Source organism: Acipenser ruthenus, chromosome 1 (genome assembly GCF_902713425.1).
Source record: "Acipenser ruthenus chromosome 1, fAciRut3.2 maternal haplotype, whole genome shotgun sequence".
Lineage (NCBI taxonomy): Eukaryota > Metazoa > Chordata > Actinopteri > Acipenseriformes > Acipenseridae > Acipenser > Acipenser ruthenus.
In genome coordinates, this window is record NC_081189.1 from 65,904,793 (window position 1) to 65,926,426 (window position 21,634).

At 39.6% G+C, this 21,634-nt stretch overlaps 1 protein-coding gene across 1 annotated transcript in view; it reads left to right on the top strand.

The window, feature by feature from the left end:
• LOC117420961 (glycine receptor subunit alpha-3-like) overlaps positions 1-21,634 on the top strand; it is a 62,758-nt gene that overhangs the window by 15,079 nt on the left and 26,045 nt on the right. The window contains exons 2-3 of the mRNA XM_034034770.3: positions 15,750-15,877; positions 16,426-16,493. Of these exons, the coding sequence (XP_033890661.1) occupies positions 15,750-15,877; positions 16,426-16,493 (196 nt within the window). The remainder of the gene's footprint in view (positions 1-15,749; positions 15,878-16,425; positions 16,494-21,634) is intronic.

The window sequence follows — 21,634 nt, forward strand, 5'->3', positions numbered from 1 at the left end:
ATTGTTTTATTTGTTTAATTATCACCCGCACCTGGTAGTTATTATCAATTAGTACCAGGTGTAGGGGTATTTAAGATGTGCAGTCAGTCTGCACGTGACTGCTGAGTAGAAGGAGGCAGAAGGTGCGCTCTGCTTCAGAGCAGTCAAAGTGCTGTGTTAAACTTGTTTGGTTTCCATTGTTTTTATGACAGGTAAACGGCTTAGTCGTCCTGCGAGCTAGTCAGGGACCTGCATAAAATGTTTAGTTAGTGCTCAAAACGGAGCTAGGTGTTTTGTTTTGTTTTGTTTATTTATTTTTGTGTATATTAAAATTAGCGCGTAAGCGCTTGAAAATCCATTTCTTGTTTTCCTGGGTCCTGCTTTTAAAGGGGCAACGAACCAGAGTGAGTGCCACTCTGTTACTATATATATAAAAAAAATCTCCATTAAGGTTTTCTTTGATCAAATTGTATTGGTTGTATAGGATGTACAACTGAACAGTTCCTTACATACAAATGCTAACATTAAACTTACCAAACAGTGGTATGGTTATAAAATATCAGGATTAAAGAATGCTAAAGAGAAATACTTGACAAAGTTCCAGATTGACATATCATATTGTGATTCATTCCCCTTAAATAAACTCTTTGTGAGGTTTCTGTGATGACAGAGGCCATGGTGGAAGGACTGTTTTTTGACATGGTAACCTATAAGACCAGGATAATGACAGGGTTTGAGAAAAAAGAACATCCCAATACTGACAACCTGTATTAGTACAAAACAATATAATGTAACTGAAATTGAACTGCCGTTTAAGAACTACAGTATCAGAAGGGGAGGCTTACATTCCTGTGACAGCATGACTTATGGTCAGGCAATAAAAAGCAGGAGTCACACAACAGAATTACAGTTTATTGCATATAATTATTTTGGCTAGTGCCGTTTTGGCATATTTGGGGAACACATAAGGTAAGGCCTGCCTCAGATGTACCTGGGTTATTCATTCCAACTCTGTTCTGAAGAGTGTATTAGTGCTGAAAATCAAGCAATGCAATTATATAAATCTTTAGTCCAACACAATAACAAGAGAGCAAGGATGGAGCTGGCTGCTAGAGTGCACCCTGGAGGGGTAGTTGGAGATGAGCTCCACACGGTGATAAAAAACCTGGCTTTTCAGATGAAAACTGAGCATTTCCATTTTCTAAAGACAGGCCTTTAGCTTGTAGAGGCCTGGAGAGCTTATTTGCTCATAGCTAGTCAGAATGATCATATGGTTGACCCATGTGAGCAATTTAGGCATAGCTAGCTGTGCTTTATTGTGCTGTGTTCCAGTTTGTCCAGGCACTCAGCCATAAGTGTTGAATAGTAAACAATAGTACATTCAATGTAGATGTTTTTTGGTGCACAATAATATATATTTTGTTCTACTTAATTAGTTGATTTTTGTATACCAAGCTTAATGGTTTACTTCTTATGACAATGCAGTTTCATGTATATTTCATATTATTTTGGAAGCTCTGCATACTTTTCATTTATTTTTTGCACTGCTGATAATTGTATCCGGTACCTGCTGTCTCCTAGGACAACCTGGAAAATAACTTTCTTCCATTCCTAAATGAGTTTTCTTGGTGACACACTTTTCAATAAACAATATATCCAAATCTACAGTGCACAAAATCAAAAATATGAAACAATGCAAATTTGTTTTTTAGAATAGTTTTTATTATTATTATTATTATTATTATTATTATTATTATTATTATTATTATTATTTTAGTTTTATCAGGCCTGCAATAAGAAATGTATTTTATAGACTTCTGAGGGAACTGGGCTGGTACTGCTTACTATCTTTACTGCACAACTGGGCTAGACTGGGTTGAGCTGATGCGGTAGTTCAAATATTTGTTTAATTATTTGAATATCTGCAAAAGTTTTCTATGCTGTTTATGTATTTTCTTGTTCCTTGTTGAATTTTTCTGTCCCATGGTAAAAAAATATTTCAGGGTTAGGGTTAGAGGCTATGATGCTCAACCATTATAAATCTTAATGTGCCGTCACTACCATCTGATACAAACTATTTGATACACGCCAAACTATCTGATACAAATAAATTGCAGATGGTATATCAGGATCTACTATATATTATAACTAAATATAATAACCAAGTAACTAAATATTAGATAAATGTCAGCTCTATTTTGTCTGCAAACACCTGGTAAAAAAGCTATTACACTGGTGCTCAGTCTATAAGTCTATATATTCTGCTGCGTGTTCTTTTTATTTTTTTTTTAAATGTGCCCAGATACAAACAGAAGGTCTGCATTTTCTCTGTGGCATTCCAATCATAAGTGAGCGGAGGCGGGACATAAACAGTTTAAGGTATTCTCTGTCTCGGCTGACGGTCTTGAGTAAGTTTAACCAATGGGAGAGTGTGACAGTGAGGGCTGCAGTGGTGATGTCAGACTAGGAAATGAAACCAAAACACAGGATGGTATGGGGCAAAACGGCGCGGCTGCACTGGTATTTTAATTCAACAAAAACAAACCGTTTAAAACACAACACAAAATAAAGGGCTCACTGGCCAAAGTAAAAAATAAACACTAATAAAATCAATTGGTGACTACTTCCTTTATATAAAAAATAAATAAATAAAATAAACACTAACAAATAATTGTTTTTTAACAACACATACCTTGTTCGTTGGCTGGTAGCATTTGCTCTTTCTCTCTTTAACTCTCCTCTACTCACTGAGCCCTGTGTGTCTTTTATACTGTGGCTGGAGCCTTAATTACCTATTAGGCAATTACCTTATTAAGGCTCCAGCCACACTACTTAGGATGGGGGATTCAACCCCATCCATGCCAACCACATTTTACGAGAGCAGGTTTTCGCCTGTCTCAAACGATAAATAATAACTTCGGGTGGCTTTCATCCGTCCGCACACAAACACAATAATATAATAATAATAATGATGATGATAATAATACAACACAAATATACATAAATAAATAAATATTAGAGTGAGCAGAGGTGGGACAGAAATATACTAGGCCCTAAGCGGTGTAATAGCTGAATTTTGTACATAGCTGTAATGGTAAACTCAGCTCAGCTGTCTTGTGTTTTCAGGTATGTGACTGACAGTGGCCCAAATGAACGGTTGTTCTGTGAAAATTTGTTACATTTACTAAAACTAATACAAATGCTTTTAAAATACTAAATTCCCATTGGACTTATTATTTATTTATTTTTTTAGATTATATTGATTTTGAAGTATTACTATGCAGGACAGCCGCTATAAGATCGTTACCTTTATTAAAAATGTGGACAGATTAATCTGTAGACTAATCTACCAATTAATCAACTAATGCCCATAGATTAACCGATCAACATTTTTTATTGAGTGACAGCCCTAATAATAACATATTTTACCTGAATTTCAAAGCCCACAACCTCTCCCAACCTAGCCCTCACTTTTAAAAGCCTCCCTTTTTCTATCTCTTCGATGTCTAATAAAACAGCTCCTAGGCTGGGCTTGATAGCACTGCCACCCCTACACTAGTGCTGGAGCTATGGCTTAGCAAACAAGGCCCCCTCCACTCCACTAGCCACTCAACCTCATTCTCCCTGTCAGAATGTGTTTCGTATAAAGACACCACCACCCTCTTCTGGTTTAAAAACCCCAAAAGCTGTGCTCTTTTAAAAGACTGCCTGCAGCCATTCAGGTTAAAGATATAAAAACTCACTTCTCCATGACGGATACAAAAATGAAAACCGACAGAGTAAAACCAACAGTAATAAAAAAGATCATATTAAAAGTAGCCATTTAAAAAAATTATACTTTTTTCTTTATCATTTGTACAATTTTCTTTAAGCTGTACCTTTTTTTGTTGATCAAATTCTTCTAAAGATGCTTTCTTTGTAACTATGTATGTGGAGTGGAGAGATAAAAGTAGATCAGGGAAGACGTTTTCAATTTCGACCCCCCTGTCTTCCTTTTGTTTCTTCCATGAACTGCTTTATTTGTTCCAGAGAGTACACTTTCTTCTGCTGATGGGTTGACTATCAGGGATATCAGAGATGAACGATGAGTCAGACAGCTCCCCTTCCAGCTCCTCTGCACCATCCTCACTGTCTGCTCAGTCCTCCCTGGGTATCAGTTCCTCCGCGGCTTTAGATTCCACAGCATCCATCTCTGCCCCTTCATCCTCTCCTCTCACCACAGCCACAGCCGACACTGCTACCTCTGCCTCCGACAGTTGGGATTCAGATAGAGAGGAGTCCTGCACAGCGTTGGGTTCAGACTCAACTCTGGAGCCCAACTCAGTGCTGTGTCCCTGTCCCTCGCAGGGAGGGACAGCTGCCCCAGCCTGAGACTGGAGGTTCCCCTTCAGTACCAGACCGATGTGCTGCTCATTCTCCCTTCCACCATCAGACAGCTCTGCAGCGGCTTTGGTTTTTTTCTTTCTTTTTTTTTTTTTTTTTGCTACAATTTTAAAAGGTTCCTCATCGTTTTCAGTAGCATTATTTTCTGCAACAGTGCTTTGTGACATGCTGGGGCTGGGTCTCTTTGCATGAGGCCATGGTGTTGGCGGCTCTCTCCCTGTCTCCTGCAGTGGCTGAGCCGTCTACTCCCCGGTGTCTGATTTCTCCGGCTGCCGCTGTGGTGTGGGAGCCAGCTCTTCCTCCCACTCACCCCCAACATCCCCCCCGCCGCCAACAGCACCCTGCTCCTGTTCTGTCTCAGCTTTTGCCTCCTTTCTCGGTCAGGCTTTTCTCTGATGCCCGTTTTCCTCAGCCAAAGTACCGCATTGTGTCCGAGCTGGTGAACACAACGCACCCAGTGCCCTCGACATTGAAGCTCCAGCCAAAATCAATCACTTGTCCTGAGGTGTGAAGCAACAAAAATGCCTGTCTCCAAAAAGACATGCTTAATACTATCATGCTTACAACCCAGAAGAATGCTTTTAATGGGAGAAACTAGTTTCCCATATCGGGCCAGTTCTTTCTCCAGTGTCTTATTTTTCCAAAAAGGAGGTACATTTGATATACTTGCTTTTGTCACAGGAGTTACTAGGGGGGACACCCGAACAAATTCACCTTTCATTAAAAACCCTTCCTCTACTAATTTATTGGCAAGTGACACCTCTCTCAAAAAGATGACATGGGTTTTGTTCATGCGAGATGCCGACTTGATGCTTTCAAAGCCCACAACCTCTCCCAATGCCAGCTGGCACTCCTCCACTGACACCCTGGCGCTCGGCAAGCAGCATACATTGTGTCAGCGGGTCAGAGCCCCCAGCCCTCCAGAGTGAGACCCCATGACAGGGTCTACAAACACAAAAAAACTTACTAACAACCAAAACAATTCAAGAAACAATAACAAACTCAAGTGATTAGCAAATAAACACAAAATAAGAAAAGAAATGTAGCACAAAATTCTGCTCCTACCAACCACGCCGTTCAGCACGACTGCCTCCCTGCAAGCTCCTCCCACCGATCCCAAAATCCTCAGAGAGAGAGAGAGAGATGACAAGATGATGTTTTACAGGTGGTTTTCATCTTCTATAGGCTATCTTAAATTTCACCTAGTATTTAGCTGTTCAAAGCAGGTCAAAACTGGCCTGGAGAAATAGACACAATTATCTCTGTCATTCTCCTAAAAGGGCATTCATGAATATGAAGGAGGAACCCTGTTTAAATATTCATGAGTTCCCTTCAAAATGTGAAAGCACAGAGTAAAGCATTTAGTATATCTAACGCTGGAGAGATTTTAAAAAATAAAATATTGCTGAATGTTGTTGGTTTCTTTGACAACAGTCTAGAACAGTTTCATGAATATACAACTTTATTTTATTGAAAAACAGTCAGTGTGAATACAACCTATAACCTTTCAGCTACAGCAACGAGAGCTGCCTGTGTTAGGAAGTGTTTGAATATGCAAAATGTAATCATTTTTTTTCAGGTCTGTAGTTTAGAAATGTTTACGATACTTACAAGTGGTTTTTTTTTCAGGTTTTAAAAAAATGATTTACTGTAATAATAATAATAATAATAATAATAATAATAATAATCTTTATTTTGTATAGAGCCTAAATGCAGTCATCTCTAAGCGCTGAACAATAACCCTAAAAACAACAAAACAAAATAAAATACAACAACAAATACACAAGCATATAGTTAAAAATAGCACAGATTATAAAATAAAACATTGCACAATGACATAAACCTAACCATGATGAAATGCCTGTACATAGAGATGCGTTTTTAGTTGTTTTTTAAAAGCTTCAACAGTATTAGCATCCTTGATCACCTGTGGAAGATTATTCCAAAACCTAGGCGTATAACAGCAAAAAGCCCTGTCACCCATAGAACGAAGCTTAGCATTTGGAATCCTTAACAGACCCAAATTCACAGAGCGTAGGTTATGTGTGGGAACGTACCTCATTAATAAATCAGAGCTGTAATTTGGGGCCAAGCCATTTAGAGCCTTATAAGTTAGCAGTAACGTTTTTAACTCAATCCTACTCTTGACCAGCAATCAATGCAGAGAGGCAAGAACTGGTGTAATATAAGCACCCAATTTGGAGCCAGTTAAAATGCGAGCGGTGGAGTACTGAATTTATTGCAGCCTGCCAATAACAACCTTGAAAGCACCAGCAAGCAGAGCATTACAATACAATAAGGAAACAAAGGCATACACTAGCCTCTCTGCATCGGGCATGGACAAGATAGGGCGCAGACAGGTCCTACTTCTGTTTTGTTGCCATTTAGCTGCATAAAATGTTGCCGCATCAAACAGTTATTAAGTACCGAGACAGCCACGTTTGTATCAGGTGTAGTCTGAATATATAATTGTGTGTCATCTGCGTATGAGTGAAAGCTCACACCATGACAACATATAATCTGTCCAAGTGGCAGCATATAGATGTTAAAAAGGGTCCTAAAATGGAACCCTGTGGCACACCTGTAGTACTGAACTAGGGTCGGATGTATAACCACCCACAGAAACACACTGTTTACCATCTGACAAATATGACCTTAACCACAGTAAAACAGTGCCAACAATACCCACACAACAATCCAAATGATTAATTAGAATGGTTTATGGTGTTGCATGCAGCACTGAGGTCTAACAGGACCAAAATAGCCAGTGCACCTGAACAAGCGGCCATAATAAGACCGTTAACAACCTTAACAAGGGCTGTTTCAGTGCCATGTCGTGATCTAAAACCTGACTGCAAGGGTTCATTTATGTCATATTTCAAGAGATGACTCTGTAACTAATTTCAATGTGTTTCAATTGTCGTTATCCCCTGTGCCAGAGCAAGAGCTGTGCCTGTAAATTGTGTGGGTGTTTGCATGTTTTGGTGGTGGTTGGCAGGGATGGGGTTAATTCCTGTCCTTGCCAAAAATGTGAGAATGTGGCTGCTCCAAATCGAATAATTGGTGATAATTGGGAGCAGCCACATCATATAAAAGGAGAGCTCAGGGCTCCATTAAGGGAGAGACTACCAGGGAGTTGGAACAAAGGAAAGGAAAGGAAAGGAAAGGAAAGAAAAGAAAAGGAAAGGAAATGAAAGGAAAGGAAAGGAAAGGAAAGGAAAGGAATGGAAAGGAAAGGAAAGGAACTGTGTGTATACTTGGAGAATATATGTTTGATACTGGTAAACGGCTTAGCCATCCAGTTTTTTTTTTAGTTTAGAACTGAAATGTGTAGTTAGCACTCCTGGAAGGAGTTAGGTTTTTGTTTTGTTCATTTTGTTTTGTGTTTAAAATAAACATACCGGCCTGTCCTGTTTAAAAAAACCTACCTGTGCTTGTTGGAGTACTGTTCTTTTACACAAAGACAATTGAAGACGGTCCTGCATGTAGCAAGCTCAACCTGATTTGTCACATCCACTTATTTTGTTTTTCTCATTTTTACCATAACAAAACCAAAACGGTAAGAAATTCTATTCTACATTGTATCACAGTGTTGTAGCAGGGCAGATCCCTGCTTGTAAATAGGTGTTTGTGGTGGTGGCTGGCAGTGATATGGTTAAATACATGTGAGAATGTGGCTCCATTGGTGAAAAGGGTTTTGGGCTGGAGAGAGAAACCTCTGTTTATTCTTTTGATTATTTGTGGTGCACTGTTTTGTTTAACCCTTCTATTTTGGCTCTGTGAGCTGTACCTTTGTTCGCCATTTTTATTAAACATTTACAGCGCTTCAGCTCTGAGTCTCCTTTCGACCTCCTGACCACCTTAGACACCTGACTATCCTCTCATAAGTGATTATTGACAGGGGTGAGTGGTTTATGTAAGGACATCCTCCTAAGCCTTTCTTCAGCTGTGTAGAAAGGAAGTAAACTTGTTATTTTTCAAGAATTCTGTAGATGATGTTATAATTGTCAGAACAGCACCTATAATTCCAAGAGGTTCCAAAGTTCCTAGTTTGAAGATAAATTCACATTCTCTTTGTTTCCGAGCAGCATTTGTTCCATAGCACTGACTGATCCCACAGATAGTGATGTCTTCAGCAGTGTGATCATTGGTGAAATGTTGGGCTACCGAAAATGTTGTAGTGTTGATTTGAATGTTTCGTAAATGTTCCGTCCCATCTGATAATGTAGATATAATTCTGTCTGGTGTTTATGGCTGAAGTGTAATGCTGGCTCCAGGGATCAGCCTATTTTGCCTGCCTGGTGCATCAGCACACACAACGGCTGCAATGCTGGCTCCAGCGATCAACCACAGTGCAGCCTCCCTAGCGCACCAGCATGACAACCGTCTGGACTGAGTTGAGTAGGGTACTTCTCTGGGGTCGTCAAGTGGGCACTTTCCATTCTGGGTGTTTTGTCTTAAGAGGGCTCACCCGAGTGATTCTAGTGTCCCTCCATCCCCCACTCAGCTAATACTTTTGAATTAACGTTTTTTGAGTTTTGCAAAATAATTGCTGAAATAAATAATTGTAGACCCCTTGCTTGTAACTTTCTTTCCTCATCCACAAAAGCAAAACTTTTGCTACAAAAGATTTTTCCTATAATTATTTGTTTTCGAGAAATTTCTAGAAATTATAAATTTCCATTGGGGTGTGTAAACTTTTGACTACAAGTGTGTGTGTGTGGAGATTATCTATCTATCTATCTATCTATCTATCTATCTATCTATCTATCTATCTACCTATCTATCTCCTAAAGTCCAACTTCCACTGCCTCAAAGTGGCAGGAGGGTGACAACGGGTTCTCAAGACGAAGTACAGCGGGGTCCCCTGACTCTGACAGGTTAAACCATGCTGTGAAGGCTTGAGTAAAATACTCGACCAAAGTGGAAGGGACATTCACCAACCCACCTGGCCAGCATGGTGAGTTATGACCAACCCACCCATGATGAAAGCACAGACAAAAACATGGCCCTCATTCCCTGGAGGCTGGATTCCCACAGACCAAGGCAGCAGCCAGTTAGGCATGAAGGCAGAGGGTGCTAAGAATCACCGGGTTACGATTTTAGGCTGCCACTGACCCTGGCCACGTACAACTGCAGATCTCTTTCAGGTGAAGCAAGACTTCAAGAGTTGGAAGAAAAACTTAGAAGAATCAAGTGGGACATAGTAGGACTAAGTGAAGTACGGCGCAAAGACGTAGGACTACTAGAACTCAAGAGTGGACATCTTCTCTTCTACCGAGGCACTACAAATGGATGAACAGGAGGCGCTGGATTCATTGTCCACACGAGAATCAAGAATAACGTAGTAACGACTGACAGCATATCAGAGAGGTCCTCAAGACTGATAGTGAAAGTTTCAAGGAAATGTGAACTTCAGGTCATCCAAGTATATGCACCAACAACAATGTATTCATATGAAGAAGTAAAACATTTTTATGAAGAAGTACAAGAACTACATGAAAATGGCAAGAGCCACTATTCATCATCGGTGACTTTAACGCCAAAATAGGAGCCCAGTAAGAAGATGAGAATTCGGTCGGCAAATTTGGACATGGGGTCACCATACAAGATGTCTCAGTACTAAACAATTTTAACACAGGAAGTGACCACAGACTTGTAAGATGCAAAATACACCTAAACACAGCACTGGAGAGGGCGAAACTCGTGATGACGAACTCCAACACAATCAATGTAGAAATGCTCCAGAAGCAAAGCCTGGTGTTTCAACTGGAACTCAAGAATAGATTCAGCACTGTTCAAGATCTGCAAAAAGATGAAGCAATCCATGTAAACAAAATCTATGAGGAAGTGTGAACGTGTGGTTTGCTGTGCTGATGTAGGGGTGAAGCGGTGCTCCGGGTTAGACAAACACAGGACAGTTCACAGTTCAAAACTGCTTTATTTCTGCTGGGTTGCATGTCAACAACTCTTTAAATAATAGTACGTACAGGCTCTACACAACAATGTGTATTGCACCATGCTTAAAAGGAGGGTTACTGTCCCGAATGTAAATGACACAAGAAAAACACACACTCACTAAACACAGACACTAACATGTAGACGAAAACATCTACAACATTTTTACCAAGATACTCACCAACAGACATCAAGATAGATTTGACTAAGCACAATCAAATGAGCAAGTAGGATTCAGGAGTGGATTTAGCACAATGGATCATTGCAAGTGATTCAAACCAGCAACGAGTATGAACTACCACTTTGCTTGGGATTCATTGACTATGAAAAAGCCTTTGACTATGTTTACACAAGATCTGTATTAAGCTCTCTGAAAAACAAGGAATTGAGAAAACGTACAGAGACTTGATCAGCACCATATACAAGAATGCAACATCCACAGTAAGACTCCATATAAAAGGCGACAAAATCAAGATTAAAAAAGTTTGTCAAGGAGATACAATTTCCCCAAAGCTCTTCACGGCCACCCTAGAAGACATTTTCAAAACACTGGATTGGGAAAATAAGGGGCTGAAGATCAATGAAGCCTACTTGAATCACCTACGATTTGCTGATAACATCCTCATATTTACACTTGCCCAGAAGAATTACAAACAAGAATACAAGAACTACATGAGGCTAGCATCAAAGTGGGTTTGAAAATGAACCTGAAGAAGACTCAAGTCATGTTCAATAAATACACCACTCCACAGGCAATTGGTCAATGGGATCAAGCTTGAAGAAGTCAATAACTACGTATACTTAGGACAGTTAGTTTCGACAAAGGAGAACCACATGTGCGAAATCAACAGAAGAGCAAAAATGGGCTGGAGTGCCTTTGGAAGATTAAGCGTGGTTCTGAAAGGGAAACTACCCTTATGCCTCAAGAGGAAAGTCTTCAACCAATGAGTGCTGCCAGTGCTAACTTACGGATGCGAAACCTGGACCCTCAATACAAAAATGACTCAAAAATGACAAACGACTCAACGGAGTATGGAAAAATGCATGCTGGGAATAATAAGAAGAGACAGAAAAAGGAAGGAATGAATAAGAGCGATGTTATTATAAGAGCAAGAAAACTGAAATGGCAGTGGGCCGGACATGTAGCAAGAAGAACAGACTATCGCTGTACCAAGATGATACTGGACTGTATCCCAAGAGATATAAAGCGACCAAGAAGACGACCTCCAGGAGGATGGCAAGATTAAATTAGGAAACATGCCGGCGCAACGTGGATGAGGGACGCAGCAGACAGGCTTTTGTGGAAGAATCTTGGGGAGGCTGTCATCCAGCAGCGGATTGAAAAAGGCTGCTGATGATTAAATATAAAAACTGAAAGTGGCATGGTTAATGTCATGAATAGGATTTCTCTGTGATGTGTCATGGAATACAAGGTGAAATGTTCGTTCTGGCTGAAAGATCTTGAGCAGTCTATAATATTTGTTTACCGATGTTCATATCTTAATTATTTTCTCACGGTCACACAGTGGTTGTCGAGAAACACATATATTGATTCATAACCAATGCACCATAAGTACACCATAAAAACCCAGGAACGAGGGAACGTTTTTTTCGCTCTAGAAACCCAGGAGTTGCGCATCCGGTAAAGGCGCTCCGCATGGAGTGCAGAATGCGCCCTATAGCCTGGACGATGGCGGTTCAAGTCCAGGCTATTCCACTGCCGACCGTGGACTGGAGTTCCCAGGGAGCGGCGCACAATTGGTTGAGGGCTTAGGTCGGCTGGGGTGTCCTCGGCTCACCGTGCACCAGTGACCCCTGTAGTCTGGCCGGGCGCTTGCGGGCTTGCCTGTAAGCTGCCCAGAGCTGCGTTGTCCTCCGAAGCTGTAGCTCTCAGGTGGCTGCATGGTTGGCCTGCACTGTGAAAAGAAGTAGTCAGCTGATGGCACACGCTTCGGAGGACAGCATGTGTTTGTCTTTGCCACTCCCGAGTCAGCAAGGGGGTGGTAGCAATGAGCTGAACCTAAAAATAATTGGTTATTCCAAATTGGGAGAAAAAATGATAAAAACAATTGGCGACTACTAAATTAAAAAAAAAAAAAAAAAACAGGAACGTAATTTCCACAATACATTCCTTGCTAACTGGAATCAAAGAAATGCCATGTGAAGTTATACACAAACACATAAGGATCTTCACTCCTATTTCATTCATAAACCCAAACATAGCATCTCTTAAAAACTTATGGAAGAATGTCACACTTTACATAATATAATATACATTTTGAACTGTAATCAGAAATCAACTGATAAACACTTGACAATACTTTTATGGAATGTTTTGGAGGACAAATGGTCTGAAAGACACAAGCTTATTTAATAAACCTGACTATAGCAACACTTGGTCTTTGGAGTATATCTTTGTCTATATATATATATATATATATATATATATATATATATATATATATATATATAATATATATATATATATATATATATATATATATATATATATATATATATATTCTATCACAGCGACTTTAAAAATATATCTGCTTGCTAATTAAAAGTCATAACACTCAACAGTAGATTACATGTGTCCTGTCATTTGTGGACACAATGCAGTTGTGTATTCTGGTAGTGCTTCCATCTACAGTTTATTTTTTGTGGGGAGGAACTCGACTTGAAGTGATGTATGTCATCTGGCTCCCCCAGCTCAGAAAGTTAAAAATATTACCAAGAAATGTAATCTCCCAATATTTATAGTTAATAATGTTGTATATTATTTTGATTGAGTCACAACGTAGAAACGCTAGTATCTTTAAATATACATTTCCCATTATAATTTGATTTGGGTGTAGCTGAGGCTTAACACTCCAAATTAAGTACAATGGGACTGATTTTTGAAGGTTTTTACACAAAATGCATTTTTAATTCTGAACTCTGAATTCAAGTACTGCATGGCTTGTTCTTTGTAACTAAACACTGAATATTTCTAATTAAAATTATGTATAGCAAATGCTTAAACTGGTTAAAACTGTATGAAAAGACAAGTAAAATGTAAATGAAATATTGAGTGGATGATTTGTGGAGTTAGAAAATATACTGCATTGCTAGAATTTAATCATATCTAAATATTAGGCTGTATTGACTTATCTGTGAAATGTATGTTTGCCTTATAACATGCTCTGCTCAAAATGAATGATTATCACTATGTAACACAATTTTTGTTCCTGGGTAGTAAGTGTTATTTCCTAATTGCTTATGCCTCAAAAGTATAGAAAATGGCTATTATTCCTCACAAACTTTGCTTTTGTGACCAGGACAGTGATATTTTGAAATTTACCTATTTCCAATGAGAAAACGGGCGAATTTGTGTCCGAAAAAAACAACATATGAATCCAAATTAACATGTATGTATACTAAAGTAACACAAAAATGACTACAAAAGATTTAGAAGTGAGTAGTTTTTCGAGATTTACGATTATACTGTAAATCACTTTCACGAATCAGCCCCCAAATGTAGTCTCCCATCATGTTCTCGTTATACTGTCCTTGGTAGCGGCGTTCAAAGTCCAGTATATCCTGGTGGAAGCGCTCGCTTTGCTCCTCCGAGTACGCTCCCATGTTCTCCTTGAATTTATCAAGATGAGCATCAAGGATATGGACTTTGAGGGACATACTACAGCCCATTGTGCCGTAGTTCTTCACCAGAGTCTCAACCAGCTCCACATAGTTTTCAGCCTTGTGATTGCCCAGGAAGCCCCGAACCACTGCGACAAAGCTGTTCCAAGCCGCTTTCTCCTTACTAGTGAGCTTCATGGGGAATTCATTGCACTCCAGGATCTTCTTTATCTGTGGTCCAACGAAGACACCGGCTTTGACCTTTGCCTCAGACAGCTTAGGGAAGAAGTCTTGAAGGTACTTGAAGGCTGCCGACTCCTTATCTAGAGCTCTGACAAATTGTTTCATAAGGCCCAATTTGATGTGCAGTGGTGGCATCAGCACCTTCCAGGGGTCCACCAGTGGCTCCCACTTGACATTGTTCCTCCCCACAGAGAACTCGGTCCACTGTGGCCAGTCCTGCCTGTGGTAGTGCGCCTTGGTGTCCCTGCTGTCCCAAAGGCAAAGATAGCAGGGAAACTTGGTAAAACCGCCTTGGAGACCCATCAGGAATGCCACCATTTTGAAGTCTCAAAATGAGTCTGCCGGATGCTTGCAGTCTCTTGATGCCATCTCAGAAAAATGCAGATATGTATCCACTTAGGCAGCTGGAACTAAACTGAACTGGTGGGCTTAAGGCCCCTGTATTTATACTACTATTTATATTACTGGAAAGTTCTAGAAAGTTCTAGAAGTTACTCCAAGTTTACTCAGCACTGAATCTATCTGGAATGTTCTGGAAAATAGGTAAATTTCAAAATATCACTGTCCTGGTCACAAAAGCAAAGTTTGTGGGGAATAATAGCCATTTTCTATACTTTTGAGGCATAAGCAATTAGGAAATAACACTTACTACCCAGGAACAAAAAAAAAAAAAAAATGTTACACGGTGTTATGGACAATACATAAATTACTACAACTCCAAAAGACTAAGCATTTTTTAGAAGAAAAAATGTGTGCTTTTATACTGTCCTGCAAGAATAAAAGGCTTGTTTTCTGTAGCTACTAGTGGGTATAAATAACATTTATGTTATGAATTCTGTTCTAGTTGTCTGCTCAGTGTGAGTACGGTAATATTTGGTTGTAAAATATTCATTTTTATGGCACAAAAGCTTTTTAGACTGGTAACATTTTCTGTTACAAGCAGGAACACATTTTTAGGTGGTACCACCTTAAATATGATTTCTCTGCTGCCTGCTCACTCCCATGGTTTATTCTTTGGCACATTTGAGTGAAACCTGAAAAAATAACAAACTGCACATGGGCACACTTCAGCAATGTAGAGAGGGTCTGAAAGGAAAACAGAGAGTATAGTTAACTAGGTACTATTTTCATGTAAGTGGAATCCCATTATACGGGGAAAAACTAAAAAAGCAGTTGATCGTTTTTAATCCAGGCTTACATGGTTCTTTATTTTGAAAGCAGATCTTTTGAATGGGCAAATTACACTGCTGAATTTGATGGGACTGTACTGTTATAAGAGCATTTGGTAATAAAGAAACACCGATATATGAAAATCAAGGATACAATGGATAATATTGTCTACTTACAGTCCTGTAGTAAGGTTAAATAATGAAAAGTAGTAGGATATATTGCTTTTTCTATATTTATATTTTGATTACATTTTTAAATAACAATCATGGAATCTTATAATACAAAACTATTCTCCAAATATAACTTTATCATTCACGTGTACAACCAATACCTTCAGTGATAATAATTACAAACTAGGAATAGTAAATATATACATTTGCTGTTTGCTTCCACAGTTTGGTAGCATCAAAGGAACCCGAAGGAGCCCGAAGTCGCAACATTCCAATGTCCCCGTCCGATTTCCTGGACAAGCTTATGGGAAGGACATCAGGATATGATGCAAGAATCAGACCAAATTTTAAAGGTACATCGATTTAAAAATCTGAATGTTAAAGAATGTGAAGTATTGTATGAATATGAAGTATAATAGATACTGGATACATGGATGAGGAAAGGCCATTTAAAAATCTTATTGTGCATGATTTTTATATATTTTGTGTCTTGTCTTCTACTGTCATCTGGTTGTCCCTCTGAATGAGGGTTTTGCATCTTTAGTAGACTAATTCTGAATAAACAATGTTGGAGAACTTTTCTCATAAGTGGTGTAAAGTTTGATCGATCAGATCAGTCAAATAGATATGTTGTAAATTTATAAATGTTCTTTAAAAACAAAATGAGACCCCAGAGTTTTTTGTTAGATTGCATTTGACAGTCTCATCCTAATGCCCAATTATTGTGTTCCAGAAGCATATTAAATAATCTTGACGTAAAAGTTGTATTTTTCTATGAAATAATTTAAAGTTATGTTTAAAAATGTTTAAGGACAAAACAAAAATACTGATGATGAATATTCACAATGTCTTTATTGTGTTGGTACAGCAATCCACTGTAACGTGGAGATTTTTTTTTCAGGTCCTCCTGTGAATGTGACATGCAACATATTTATTAACAGCTTTGGTTCAATTGCAGAAACAACCATGGTATGTATATTTTAAATTTTATTAATATATTTAAGTTGTCTCATGTATTTATTGTATTTATTATATTCAACAATGGACTGGCGTCCCATCCAGGGTGTAGTCTCGCCTTGCGCCCTGTGTATGCCGGGTTAGACTCCGGCTCACCGCGACCCTGTAAAGGAGTAAGCGGTTAATGATAATGGATGGATGGATTATATTCAACAAGAATTAGACAAGTAGTAAGGTAAAGATATTATATTTTTTCTTTTTTTTTAAATTTAGTGTCCAATTATAATTTTTCTCCCAATTTGGAATGCCCAATCGGTTTTCCCCTTACCGCAGCAATTCCCCACATGCATGGCCCAGGAGACCCGAAAGTTGAGTGGGCGTCCCCCGATCCCACGACCAAGCCAGCTTCCTTTTTCACCCAGGAACTCAAGAGTGGATGTCAGTGAGTTACTGACCTCTGGAGTACAAAGACCAGCCCTGCAGGTGTCCGCTCTGAGCTCACTGGGCGCCTGGCCAGCAGGCTTCGCTGTAGAGCGATGAGGGGAAGCAGTTCCTGCCAGTTTTACCTCCTTAACCCACGGGAGCGCCAGAGCAAAATCTCTGCTCCATTCTGAGTCCCTAGTGAAGAACAGTCTACTTCATAAAGCCAGGACGCGAACCTGCGCTGTATGACTCACCCTGCGCACCACGGAGCTGCGCTTCTACCAGGTGAGTTACTCGGGGACCCCCAGGTCTAATACATTTTATAATAAAACAAATACAACAGCAGTACCAATTCTGAATTGCAAATTGTATTATAGTGACAGGCTGGATCTCCCCAGGCTAATGCTAGCGCCAGTATCGACCAAGGCTTTGCACTGGACCCCGTTGATGTGGCAGGTAGTGTGTAGGTTGTTACCCTGGCCAATTCAACCCACCAGGCAGACCTGGCTGTTGGCATCATCTTGGAGGGGAGTAGTGTGGACCAGCTGTTCCCCTTCTAGGCCGACCTGCCGGTGTTTCCCAGCTGCAGGGCTGTTTCTGGTGGTCTAGCCAGCCGGGGACAGTGAGCACAAATGTGGCTAGGCCTGCCACACCACCAGCACAGCCGCTTGTCCCGCTGAGATGGCCTGGTCACGGGGGAGCTGTACTGGTGCAGCCTCTTCTTAGCTTGTCTCTATCTAATTCCTCCAATTCTACAGTGCCAAACCATCGACGAGTGCTACAGTGAGTGCCTGAAAGTAATTTTGCTGTCATGGGTCTAAATCTAGCAGTATTTGAAGAGCTGGCTCTTCTAAAGTCCCTGCTAAGGCCAGCCATTCACCGGTGCTACCAAATTTAAACTTTGCTAGGTAGGCCTCCCAGGGTGAAGTCCCATCATACCTCCCTGCCTTGATGATCACCTGTCCACCATGGGTCCGCCGGTCGCTGGAGACTAAATGAGATGCAGGACACTAAATGAAACATTTCATAACACTAAACTTATTTCAGATATCATTTATTCTATGCTCCTCCTTCACTTTCCATTACTAAAACAGAGAATTAGTAGTCGGTATCAATGGAGAGTACCAATCAGAGTGCATCAAAACCAATAAAGATGTGATTTTGATAACATTATTGACCAATAATATAAATCCTTAATATAAAGGCCTGAGCTTTATTTATTATTTTAATTGTATTGCCAAAACACATTTCCTTGAGTCCTCGAAATATTTTCTTACTCTACACCAATATTTTTTGCATTTATATCATACCATAAGCGTTAAATGTGGTATGTTAACAAAATGCACAAAATATTTTTTATTGATATCAAGGTTTGTGTATTCTGTTGTTAGAATAATGAGGTATTGGCTATACTGTAAAAACAACCAAACACATTTCTGCAACACTTTTGGAACACCTTCTTAATGGTATTTAATGTTCATTATTTATTATTGGCTAAACAGTGTGTTTTAACTATTAAACATCTAACACTTTAACTATTCTCTTTTTTACTGGGTATAATAGCAAGTAGTTAAGCTACTGTCTGTAACCCTGTAAAACTTGTACTGTATCGGCATAAGAAAAATGTGGGCTGTTTTTGCTTCTTTGACATGGGCTATTAATCGTAGGGGAATAAGTACATACAAAAACATATTAATGTATATCTAAATAGTATAGAAATGAATTATTCAAAGGTTTACTGTATTTGAATCAAGATGAATATATGTCTTTGTTCATTGGTGACAAGTGAGGTTTTGTTAAAATACAAAGAAAATACATTATAAAGTTAGAAGGTTGTTGCCAAGGTAAATTCTGTCAAGTGCGCTAATTGAATTGAGAGGTGGGCCCTTCTCATAGAACTTGTCCCGGGCCCCCAATTTCCTGGCCATGAGTGCAACCTCACAAATACAGTTGTTCCTAGGGAACATATTTATTTATGAGTTGAGTTTAAGAAATGACAATGCTTTCCTTTGTCGATACATAGTTTAAAATTTCAGTAAAACACAAACAAGGTTTCGGGACAAAGAACTGACCAGTAGTATCCACACATTTAGTTTAAGAAAATATCTTAATTTGTCTTTAAAAGAGACAAGAAATTGGCTTAGAAATTTAAACCAAATTCATTCAGTCATAATTTTACTGCCAGGGTAGCAACATTTTAAATCTTAGAAAATATATAAAATTGTCCAATTGGGTAGACTTGAAAAAATATATATATATTATTTACTTTGTACAGTACTTTATACCAGACCAGTAATTACAAACAGTCGACCTATTCACAAAATAGCTTGAATATTAAGGGGTTTATAGCTCTGTAACATGGTGAAGTGTTACGTGCGTGTATCATCACTGAACAATACTGAGGCAGACACAGAGCATTGGGTGTTGACATGCTGCACAGGCACGAACATTTAATTAACACAAGTGCTGACACTAGGGTACCAGCAATGGTAGCCCTAGTGTCATGTCTAATAAAGAAAAGAAAAGAAAACAAAGCTAAAAATAAAAGTTTGCCACACAAATGGTGAGCAGTAGTCCCACTAAAAGGAATGTCCCACTCCAGGAAACTACTACTCTCCACAAACCCTCTCTATACACTGTTTGGGATCAACCTCCCCTAAACTAACCTACTTCTGGGCCCTGGGAGTCCCGGCCTCCTCACGACGACTCCTGCCTCTTCAAATTGCCTTGGCTGGGCAATGCCTTCATGAGCGTCATCTTGCAGTTAAAGGGTTTCGTAGTAGATAATCCTGCGGAGCAGACACACTCCTCCTGATGTCAACAAAGCGCAAGCTTTTGCTCAGTGCCTGTTTGTGTAGCAATTGCTGTGCAGAAGCCTCGAGCTGTGGTGCAAATGCTTTTCTGAGCTGTGCGCAACCTCCCTGGGCACGCCCCCCAGCCAATCCGGACCTCCCGATCAGCTCAGCGCCAGTCGAGCCTAACTGCTCAACTGGTTGCCCAGCAATGCCTCTCCTGTTCCGTGTCCCAGCTGCACACATTTACGCAGGAACCAGCGATAGGGCTCTCCTTGTCACATATCCTCCCCCTCAGAATGGCACCACCGGTCTGTTCGAGAGCTCCGGCTGGTTCCTCTTCTGTTTGGGGAGGGGTCAACAGGTGATGGGAGGTCCAGACCACGACAGTGGGGTGTCTGGAAGTAAGTGCCAAGGGAGCGGACTTGACTTCATATTTGCATTAGTCCTTGGACTTGACTTCATATATCTTAGCTATATGCAAATTGATGCCAGTGGACAAATCTTATAATTTTAAGGGAAACCAGACAAACATATCATTTTCAACCAGGAGCGGTGCATGTAGCATCATGGGCTTCAAAACAATTAAAGAGACAAGATGAAATGCAAGATTGTACTATCTTGTATACATCAGTTTTCCCAACTGCCAAAATGTTTGATGTTACTATAGAATAGAAAAGAAGGGACTTGATTGGAAAAACTGTTGAGCACAGCAGTTTACCTGCAAGTCAAAAGGATACTCTACAAACTATGTTGGAAAACAACACTGAGGTTTGTACACCAGATATAGGGTGAGCATCTGTCTTGCAGCACAAGACCATAACACGTGATGCAATTCCAATTAAACAAAGGCCATGTCGAATGTCTTTCATAAGCAACATTTTGTGAAGGAACAAATTGAAGAAATGTTGAGAAACGGTGTAATTGAACCATCACATTCTCTGTGGGCATCGCCCATACTGTTTGTTCCTAAAAAAGATGGCACACAGAGATTTTGTGCTGACTATCGAAGACTTAATGCCTTGACTGAGATTGAAGCTTATCCATTGTCAACCATTGGTGAGACACTGCAGTCCTTGGCAAGAGCAACAGTCTTTACAACTTTAGACCTGAACAGTGGGTGTTGGCAGGTTGAAATGAAAGAAGCAAGCAAAAGCAAAACTGCTTTTTCACCTTTTGGTTTGTACAGTGTTGTGCCTTTTGGACTAAAATATGCACCAGCTACATTCCAGAGATTAATGGAGATTTGTTTGGTCTATCTGGATGACATAATTCATTCCAAAGATATTTCAAGACACCTGGAAGATCTGCAAACAATAATTGACAAGTTGAAGGAGGCTGAACTGAGTTAAATCTGAAGAAATGTCAGTTTTGTTAAAAATTAAATTTTTTGGACATGAAGTGTCAGACAAAGTTGTACAGGCTGATCCTGGGAAAACAGAGGCAATGCAGAACTATCCAGTCCCAAAGGATTTAAAAGCTTTTCAGACATTCTTCAGTTTTTCAGATTTGGCGACCACAAAGGAACAGAATCTCTAACTTCTTTAATATACCTTTGATTTGGTGATGTTTGCCTAGGAATTGTGAGTGTTTGCTGTTGTATTTAATAACAATGAGTCAAACATGGAGACTTAGAATCAAGATGGTCTTGACATTTTTAATCTTAGTCTTTTGAATAATGATAATATTGAGACCACAATGAGTTTGCAATTAGCAGATAGCATTGGTGCAGAACAGACTTTGTTGGACTTAGACTTGGAGTCATTTTCCCCTGTAATATTTTCTAACAGGTCAATTCCCCCCCCAATCGCTGTTCAGGTCCTTAGGCTTGCTAGGTCTATGGAAGAAATTAAGGCGACTATTAATCAGACTCAGGAAGGGTATACAGGTTTAGAGACATAAATACTTTGTAATAGAAAGTGTTTGGATGATATGACA